General features: G+C 41.3%; 1 protein-coding gene across 1 annotated transcript; it reads right to left on the bottom strand.

Annotated features, from left to right (window-relative positions):
- Positions 1-977: 977 nt before the first annotated feature.
- On the bottom strand, positions 978-5,561 carry LOC136678991 (zinc finger protein 703-like). The gene is made up of 2 exons (XM_066657225.1): positions 4,966-5,561; positions 978-3,227 (listed from the first exon to the last, which is right to left on the bottom strand). Exons 1-2 carry the CDS (start codon positions 5,026-5,028, stop codon positions 1,701-1,703), a joined length of 1,590 nt encoding a protein of 529 aa, XP_066513322.1. The 5' UTR covers positions 5,029-5,561; the 3' UTR covers positions 978-1,700.
- Positions 5,562-10,870: the final 5,309 nt, after the last annotated feature.

Below are 10,870 nucleotides of genomic sequence, written 5' to 3'. Positions count from 1 at the left end.
TGTAGATGACATGTGCTCATCATATTGCAGATCAACAAAGCGTTTGATTTTACCAGGGGTGCCCAAAATGTGTATTGAAAATACTGACCATAAACACACGCCGCTACTGAGGCAAACCTCAAAAATTCTATATGACCACCCCATACAGAGCTCCAACAATAAGGCCAGTACTCCCGGGGTTTGTCGGGGCCCTTGATAAATATTTCTCCATTAACAGCCTCCTGTTGTCGTATTTTGCCCTTTGTGTAGCAGCGCAATCCATCAGCGTTTTTTTTGTTGTTGTTGTTGCTGCTGCTGCTGCAGGGAGTGTGTTCAGGGCTCCCGCGGGTTATTAGTGGCCACCTATAGAGCTGTATTTAAGAGGCACTGGCCTGTCCAGTGCTGAAGAAGCGTTTTGTACTGCAGAGGAGCAAATGAACAAAGGTGACTACCACTGCAGTCTCACCTTAATACCGCTGAGAACCACTGCATTGTTCTCACTAATGGGGAGAGAGAGAGATTTTAATTGAGTACTCCACTGATTTAACTGATGGACTTGCATGACCAGCATGATTTAGGACATCAATAATGTTTCAGCAAGGGTTTGCTAAGGCAAAATACTCAAAGAAATCTATTTTAGATCTGATTGTCCACCATTTTCACATAATCAACATTCCATATGAAAACTCAAAAGAGACATGTAGGTTCATTTGTGCTTTTAGACTGTAAATTAAATTAAATCCTACATTGGTTTCTACCAGTGTTATGCAACCTGATTTTCACTACAATGAACCATTTCCCATCTAATAACGTTATATCTAAATAAAGAAAGAGAGGAATTTTCCTTGATGGCCAATGACCTGGAGGCGCGGCTTTAAACTTCTAATATAAACACGACCGTATACGCTATACATATACATACTTTATACCCTTTTGTCAGAGAAGGAGAAGCCTCATTAAAACAAAGAAACTAAAAACACATGTATAAATGTAACCAAGTATCATTTATTACACAAAATAAGACATTCTTTTAAATGGATAGCACCGCCATCTCTACATATTTCTTTTGTTGTATTCTTTTCCTATCCCTCAAATCCTTCAATAAGCTCTCCCCAGCTTTGCAGAATCATTCACAATAGAAAATATATCACATCTGTCTGTTTGTGTTTTATTCTTCGAACTGTACAATGTACAAAAAAATGGCAAATTTTCAAGAACAAACTGGCTGTCAATCAATTCGTGCTCACTGGAGACATCCAAGAAAGAGCCAAAAAAGCAAAAGACCTGACACACAAAAGGAAAAGTGACAGAAAAAGTCAAGAAAAAGAAAACAAATGATGATGGATAGATAAATATGCCAAATGTCTGTTCTAGCAAAGCCGTATTGTTATAAAAAATGCATTGTGGAAATTGCAAAATCACTTTGAAAACACTGTTCTTGTATCAGTGACATTAAATGGATTTGGATGGTAAATGTTTCCCATGTAGAAAGCCAAGCGCTTTAGAGAAAATAAATATACCTTTTTTTTTAATAGACTGAAATAAAATTTTGATCATCAAATAATATTAAAACAAAGTCCTCCGTTCTTAGGGATTGAGCATATTCTCTCCATCTGTGTGAGCAAAGTGATTCCTCTTAGCCAAAACTATCTGCATTTTGGCTTGGAGCTTTTTAGAGAAGAGTAATTACCCTCGTCTTCCCTCAGCCTTTTATTCATCTATCACGGATATCCCAGTGCCGATGCTGATCCCAGTCTCTGCCCATAGAGGGCGTAAGGTGAATAGTAGGGTGCTGTGGCAGGGAGAGCGTGCATAGGAAGTGATGGAGCGCCAGGCAAATGGGCTTTACTATAGGGATGATACCTAGCCAGGCCAAGACCTGGTGAGCCTCGGAGGGAAAAGGAGCTTGGAATGGCCCCTGGACTGCTATGAGGGGGCAAATGGAGGTGGCAGGAGGACACAGAAGACATGGAAGAAGGGTAGGCAGATAGAAGCTTGCCATCCACTCCAGGCAGGGTGGTATGTGTGCGTAAATGGGCCAGGAGTTCCTCAGAAGTTGCGAACCGCTTATCGCAAGGCCCAGCAACAGACACCCAGTTGCAGGCATGAGGAAGGGTGTCAGTAGGCAGCATGAATCCATACGGGTAAAGTGGATGAGCGAGGGATCCAGAGGCTGCAGAGGATAGAGAGCTTGAGTGAAGGCTATGAAGGTGTGGGGAAGGGTACATAAGTGGAAAGCCTGACTTTAGAGAGGAAGAAGAAGGGTCATGGACACAGGATGTGCAATTGCTGCCACCGCTGAGGTGGGGTGCATTGGGGTAAGTGAGGCAATATGGGTCCCGACACAGGCTTTGCATGAAGGAGGGAGGAGAAGCTCCTGTGAGTGGACTAGAGCTTGGATGCTTCCCTGGGACACCCATCCCGGCTAGACTGGACTTGGCAGGGTCCAAGCTAGAGACAAACTGTGATGGATACCCTGCATAAGCTCCAACGATAGAGCCGTGGTAGCCCATGCTGGAAGGAGGCAAGGGAAAGACTGAATGTCCCGGTTTGAACGGGGACACTGGGGCAATATGGCCAGCAGCCAGGGATGGCTGGGTTTCAGCCTTGCTCTCTGAGGGCTGAGGGCTGCTGGAAGAACTGCCACTGCTAGAGTTAACGCTAGCACGTACGTGGCTAGAATTAGCAAGCTGGGCATTGTCAAGACTTGCCTTGCCATGCTCGGGGTCTTTTTTGCCACTTCGATCGCTGCTGTTGGTAATATTAATACTACTACTGCTGCTGCTGCTGTCCGAAGAGTCTTTGGAGTCCACGTGAGGAATCTGGGCTTGGGACGCTTTCTGTGCAGGTGGAGACTGGGTCTGCCGGTGTGTGTGTGTCTGCCCTGGTGCATGCTGGCTTGGTGAGCCAGTCCTTGGGGACGCAGCATGAGGGGGAAACGTGGGACAAGAACTTGAAGAAGATGAATTCACCCTGAACCCAGATTTTTCAGCTGTACCATTGATCCCAACTCCATCCTTCCTGCATCCATCCGAACCGCCTTTGGAATAAGGCTTGAAGCTGGACTTGTCCTCTAGGCCCTGGTGTTGCTCTCCAGACTTGAGGCTCGAGCCGGATGAGCGGCTTTCCTTCTCTCCAAGGCTGCCCGAGGACAGGGAGCTGAGCTTGGAGGACACTGGAGGGTCCGGTTTGCCAATCTGAGAGCAGGTTTGAGCCAGCAGGGCGAGTGGACTTTTCTTAGCATCCAGCTGAAAGAATAACAGAAATATGATCAGTCAGGATTTATTTAAAAATAAAAGGGGGAAAGTAGGATATCACTTAAAAACAAAAGAAAAATAAAGCATTTCTTTGGATGGGTTTGATTCATGAATGTGGATAAAGTTTATTACATCAGCATTTTGTGTTTAGGTTTCACTTATTTATGTTAATAGGTTTTGTGTTTACACATTCAAACCTACATTCACAGTAGGAATCTAGTTCATGTCTCTCCTTACAACCTTTACAACTCATCACATTTAACCAAAACATCTAGACGCATATTTTGTATTGTAGGAATATACTATGATATTGTGATATTATTGTTTTCACCCCAAATTCACAGCACTCTCAGAAAGCTATTACCCTCCAGCTAAGAAGGGAAATACCAGAGATGTACGATCTGCCTCGGTTCATTTACTCAGCCCTCATCAATGACACACTGTTGAAACTATTCGAGGAGCAGTTCTTACAAATGACGGCACAGGGATGAAAGGAAGTGCTCTGGAACCCGTGGCATGTCAAGCCTGCTTTTTATTGTTTGTTTGTAAGGGTGGGGAGTGTAATAAACCAACTGCAGGCCTCTTTAAACAGGAGCTAGTCAAGCTTTTTAAGACAGATGGCTTAGCCTTTGATCAGAAGTGTTTTATAACTGCCTTTTAAAAACCCAGTCTGCTGGTAACTTCACATTTAATCATGGTGTTCTTTCTGAGATGTTTCCAGTAAAAATACCACAGACGTGCCAACAATTATACACAACATTAAATTAACCGAGTTTAGCCTACGTCTTGACATTCAAAACATGGTGCAATAGGACCTTTGGGGGATAAATTGACTTTTATATATTGATAATTCATATTGTACAAAGGCCAAAGTTGAGACTCTCGGTCACGTCGAAATAAATCGACATGAATAACGCCACAAACTAAGCGCAGGAAGAGTGACCAGACCGTTGTGTAGGGCGTATGCGCTCCGGAACCCCTTGTACGGATAATTTTACGCACGAAAACAAAACGTAAAGCTCAACAAGGACCTGAATGAGACCAGCACGCATTGTTATAGGATCGACATCTGCTTTTCGACAGACACTCGAGAAAAACAGGAAAGACGCTCGCCAAAACTGACACAAACAAGCAATAGAAAACGCCGTGCCAAAACTGGCCACTGCTGACGAGTGACCAATGCAAAACAGCGAAGAGATTACGGAGGAAGGAGAATGGAGAAAGTGGACGCACTGAAAGAAAGTACGAGGAACTGACTTCATTAAAATATGCGCGTGGGTTTCACGAAGATAATACGAATGACGTCAACACGGTGTTTGTTTTTATTTGAATAACAACAACGACGTTTTAATATTTGTAACCGAAATGGGCTCCTTTTAGCGTTAATACATTTACTAAAATAACTGCACAATTCCACTTGAGTTTGACACATTCAAGAAACAATATAAAAAGGGGACATGTTATATATATTTAATAGCATGTTATAACTATTGTGCTAAAAAAACGGCACACTGCCTATTAGCGTATTTTTAAATCAATTATAAAACCTATAATTTGAGCAGAGGATCGATCGCACAACCTCAGCAAAACCTCGTTTCATTTCACAGTGACACGTCTGCTTCAGAATTATGTTGAACCAAATCAAACAAGTCAGGTTTGAAGGAATTTAACATATGAATGTTGAAGATAATTCAAACCGTGTAATTAGAGCTGTGTCTGAGGCTCTCACCTCTATGGTGACTGGCTGCAGGTAGTCTGGGTGCAGCACATGTCCCGAGTGCGCACTCAGCATGGTGAGGCTGTGGCTAGAGGAACACTACAGAGGAAAAAGAGGGTCCAATCACATAGCTCACAAGAACAGACGATCAGTATCGATACGGATCAATAGAGCGTGAGGTATCCGTTCCAAATCCTGAAAAAATACACCCCCAGAAACGCTGTCCAATATCCACCAGAGGCGTACGCAGTGTTAGAAGGTTGTAGTCCAGAAGCAGACCAGCGGAGTTCACCGTGTCGATCTACAGCTCCGAATAATCACCAGGGGAAAAAAACAGAACCGGATCCCTCAGTCGAACAATGGCGACCACGGCCCCTCGTCCCAGTCGCTTTTTATATTCGCTTCGAATATATCCGCGTAAAAGGAAGAAGAGCGAGTCCGTGTCCTCTCTCTGCGCTCCGGAGTCTTCACTATTCCACACTCACTCTTACACATAGAGACACACTCTCTCTCGCTTTCTCTCACACGCAACACACACTCCTCATAGCGAGCGCCGGAGGAGGGGTTTCAAAGAGCTGAGCCGACATCCAACCAGAATGCGCAGACCAGCATCTGCAATAAGTGGGCGGGGCATCGGGGCGGAGTCATTGGTGAAACAACATAAATCGACAATACACGTAAGTCTATGGGCACATGCTCATACAGCGCAATGTTTAAATATATCAGAGTCATCAACAGCCTCCACTCTTCTGGGGAGCGTTTAGACTCGATGTTCGAACATTTCTATGGGGATTTGGTGACATTCCGCTACTGATCAGGTATTGATGTTAATCCCCACAAGGTTGGATCACAAGCACCGCCTCAGATTACCCCAAAGTTTAAGGATTGAGAGTCACCACTTCAGATAACATCCAAAAAAAACTTTCAAATCCAACCTGACCCAATAAAATACACTGTGGATTGTCTAGTGTGGTCATTTTTCCATTGTCTATCAAATATGTATTTTCCGCAAACATGGTGCAGCAGGTGGTGTCACGGTCACACAGCTCCAGGGACCTGGAGGCTGTGGGTTCAAGTTCAGCGCTGGGTGACTGTCTGTGAGGAGTTTGTCCCATGTCTGCATGGCATGTCTTTCTTCCGGGTGCTCCGGTCCAAAAACACATGTTGGTAGCTGGGGTTGTGAGAGTGAGTGTCCCCTCCAGGGCGTGTTCCCAACTTGCACCCAATGATTCTGGGTAGGCTCCGGACCCGCCGTGACCCTGAACTGGATAAGCAGTTACAGACAATGTATATGTATACATACATACATGCTATCACAAATGCTACTATGACAAGGGCCACATTTTTATGGTCAAAATATTTGGGTCAGAAGATGGCAGGTCTTTTGGGGGTGCAGTGGTTAGCTCACAAGAAAGGAGAACTGGTGAACTGGTTCATTGATGCACAATGAGGAGCGAAGGCTAGCCAGTCTAGTCTGATCTCACAGAAGAGCTACTGTAGTACAAATTGATGAAGAAGTTAATGCTGGCTCTAATAGAAAAAAGCTGTGTATGCAGCTGCATGTCCACACTGACCTCTTTGATCCCTCACATATCAGTTGGACCTTGGGCACCTATCAATCTGTCGCCAGTTCACTTGTTGTCCATACTTGGGCCACGTCTAGTAGGATTTTTGGTAGGAACTAACCATTTCATATGGAAAAATACCCCACAAGACTTGCCATTTTCTTGCTTCCAACATCAACTTCATGAACTGGCTGTTCACTTGCTTCCAAATGTATAGCAAACCTTTGACAAGAGTTGTTGTAGAAGTGTAATCAATATTATATGCTCTTAGAGATTTAAATCATATAGCAGTAAATATCAATAGATATCACTGATATCAGTGTGAATGTCAGTCATTTCACTAATATTCTTTAAAAAAAACGAAATGCAAAATCTAACAGCCTTGCTTTGATATTGATATATGCCTAGGGTTCACTGACAAATGCCATGCTTGCTATTCCATGTCCACAAGCACAAAACCATTAGAGGCGAAATCAGATCTTAAAACTGAGTTGGCTCATATTTGAGGTTTCTTTCCATTTCAGATTACACTAAATGATATATTTCATACATGGTAACTACCCATGTCCGCGTCTGCTTCCAAAGCTGGAATGTTAATAACTTTATTACGTTACCCCAGGCTGCTTTGCCTTCGAAGTAATTTAGCAAAACCTAATTATGCAATGAATTGGCTTCATTACTTAAAAATGAAGCCTGGCAGAGGCTATTACGAGTTGAGCTGAAATAGTTCTGCCTCTGAATAGCTTTGAAGCTGGGAATGTTTTATGGCCTAAGGCGAGGATTGTTTATGGGACACTCTTTGGCTGACTGTTTTTAGGAGGCACTTAATCTGCAATGTTGTCCTCGCTTTGTAAAGTAATGTTTCACATTCACCACCTTAACTGCTGCCATGCAGTGATGTACTGTTATCTGACCAGCGCACAGGAATTCCTAAGCAGAAGACTGGAAAACTCTCACTTGCTGCAGTGGCAAATACTGGGATAAAAATCTAAACTTTAGAGTAGAATTCCACAGATGTTTTAAAATTTCTGCATAATTAGGTGTAAACAAAATCGGTCCGATTTTAAATGGTTCATTGTAAAGAAACCACCCATCTAAGGTTCTTTACACTGGCTCTGAAAGAAACCAAGGGTCGAAATGTCTGCAACATGCGTACAGCCATTTTATTTCCAATGCAAATTCACCAAAAAAATACGCATCACTGAAAGATGGTAAAATTGGTCAATTTTAAGAAAAAATAATGTTTTTTTTTATTATTTATTTTTATATTTATTTACTTATTTGTTTATTTTCAGAATAGTTTGCAGACTATATTTTATCCAGGACAACGTACAGTTTAATTATGTTATAGTGATAAGTGAACAGCATTAGGAGTCTTATTGGTGTAAAGCAGTTGCTGGAGCATTGAATCAAACCTCAGTTGTCCGCATGGAAGGCAGTGGTGTTAACTGCCTTGAATGTATGCCATGAATACATTAGTTCAAAATGTTCTGAAAACTGATGTAGGCATTAGTCATAAACATTTCATGAAAAGCCTCTGTGAGTAAGTTTTAGAGGCACTAACTTCTTCAGATATCTCATTTCTATCATCTCTACAGTAAAAGTTCTGACTTTGAAAGTTTCTCAAACACAGTATTTCACAATTGACCTCTCTGATTGACTGTTTACACTCAGTTATATAATATAGAATGTTATATTTGTCAGTAATTTAGAGTTATAGTTAAATTATATTTAATATTTTTGTTAATGGGCCCTACACTCCAACAGTAGTGTAAGGTACTTTAGCATATTCTTTAGTATTCCAGTGTTCATATTAGTACCCAGCTTCAGTGTCACTCTGTTTCTACTGGCAAAGCAAGTTTGCAGTCGTTCTGCCCAATGAATAAAGGTAAACAGAATTGTAATGAAAGGAATACTCCGGTGTTATTCAAACCTAATCTCTGACTGCCACATCTGTGTATGATTTATTACCATGGACAATAATTTCCCCATGCTTGAATAAAGATCAAAAAAAAAAAAAAAACTTGGCTCAAGATACACTTTGAAGCTGGAAGGCATTTTATTCAATCATATGCCACAGATGAAGCAGATATGGGTACTCTTTAAAGGGCCATTCTGGCAAAAAAATGAGAAATGTAACCGTCACCAGAAGAGCTGTAAACATATCTACTCAGGTCCTACAGTGGGGCTGCTATAGTTATGAAAGTGAGATATTCTGGGCATTGTGAACAGGGCTATTTGGGCAGGGCGAGAAATGTGCATGTGATGTTTTGACCATGTCGTGGATGTTTCATTAAGGCCACAGGGAGCTGTGTAAACTTGTGGAAAAACAGGTAAAATATGTCCCTGATAAAGCTAGTTTTTTCAGCCAAAACACAGTTCAGAGTTAAATACAATCTTGCTTAACCCTTATTTATTCATTGTTCTGACTCTACACAGATCAGCAGTAACATTCAAATGGACTCTGTTTCTAAACCTCAGTGTCACTGATAGATTAAGAATAGTTCACCTTTCAAAACACCAATCCACCAGTGTCCAATGACCACTGATGAAGGACCAGAGGATGACCAACATAAATGTGCAGCAACAGATGAGCTACTGTCTCTGACATTACAACTACAAGGTGGACCAACAAGGTGTGTCTAACACAGTGGTCAGTGAGTGGACACAGTGTTTAAAAAGTCTAGCAGCACTGCTGTCTCTGATGTCATACTGGTGCAACACACACTAACACCCCACCACCACCACGTCACTGTCACCACAGGGCTGAATATGATCCCCCACCCAAATAATACACACTGTGTCGCGGTCCTGTTGGGGTCATTTTAATGTTAAGGCTGACTGGTTTACGTTGCAAAATATGAAAGTCTTAAAAAAGCTTATGAGGAATTAAGCTGTGTTCCCTGATTTAATGAATCAATAACAGCAAAACTGTCTGTAAACAAACATGTAACACAAAACTGTTTACTCTCACTTTCATTCATTTCAAATACATTTTGCACTTTTGAGTAGTGTTTCAGAGCAGTGAAGGCTTCTTTATTTCTGCTCAAGCAGACTTCCTCTGCAGGAACACTAGGCCCGTGTCTGCGGAGCAGATTTTTTTTTTTTTTTCTCAGCAGGTCAACCATGGCCTTTTCCACCACTGTGGCCTCTGAAGTGCTTCACTCTTAAAAATAAAGGTGCCAAAAAGGGTTCTTTGGAGTTTTGCCAAAGAAGAAACAACTTTGGTTCCCTAAAGAAACTTTCACAGGAAGATTTTATTTTAAAAATCAAGGTGCCAAATTAAAGGGTTCTTTGGAGTGTTGTGTGAAGACATTTTTTTTTCAGATGTGAACCACTTATTAAAACTGGTTTTTAACTCATCCACTCATTTGTACATTCACTCACTCACATTTAACAAAGTGCTCCACAAGGGGCACTCTATCAGTGATGCTAGATGACCTTATTAAAGTTTTATCCACATAACGCAGAGTTTCTGTTACAATTCTATTAAAATCTGTGGTTTTAGACCAGTTTGTTTAATTTATTTGAAACGATGTTTTGTTTGTTTGGTTTTTTTTTTTTTTTTTGGATATAACATTCATCTCTACATTCTACGTCTAAATATTTAAGGATTCCTTTGGATCATAAAATCAAGCTAAGTTATGTTTAGGAATCATTATTCCTAAGACACTAGTAGATTGAGTAAAGCCCTTAAATATCAAGGTGTCAGATATGTCCCGGTCATATCATCAAACTTGAGAATTAGGGAACTTAGGTTGTTTTACATAGAACTGTTGAGTAATAAGCCTTAGGTTGTAATAATCCTGGACATATAAGGTATCAAGGTTCCAAGAATGTGGCTTTGAATTCTGCAGTCATTCATGAACAAAAGCACATTCAGGAATGTCAAGCTATTTTGGGCAAAGACCAAACATGACCTATACTTTTGAAACAACTGAGAAATGGCTATTTATTTCACATCTAGCATTCATCAGTCAGTAAAATGCTGTTTATATAAGGCTATTACAATCCACCTAACCCATTATAAGGTAGGAAAATCAAAAGCACAACATATAAAACTCAGTAAATCTGCACAGTAGTCTATGGCATTACAATGTATAAACTGAATAATACGTTTATGGAATATTTAATAATAAAACTGATAAATAATACACCTGGGGATTAAAGGGGTTAGCCACTGCACCAGAGTTTTGTTTCCCTTATCTGTTGCCGTAAACTGAAACCCTTGGAGCCTGTGTTGCCTTTACTTTCTGTTTGATAATTTCACACCTCTGTCGCAAATATCTGTTTTATGAGCGGCCTTTGCATACATTTTGCATTGGTATCTTCAAAGATGTGATAAAACACGT

Source organism: Hoplias malabaricus, chromosome Y (genome assembly GCF_029633855.1).
Source record: "Hoplias malabaricus isolate fHopMal1 chromosome Y, fHopMal1.hap1, whole genome shotgun sequence".
NCBI classification, from domain to species: domain Eukaryota; kingdom Metazoa; phylum Chordata; class Actinopteri; order Characiformes; family Erythrinidae; genus Hoplias; species Hoplias malabaricus.
This window is presented reverse-complemented; position numbering and strand designations above follow the sequence as displayed.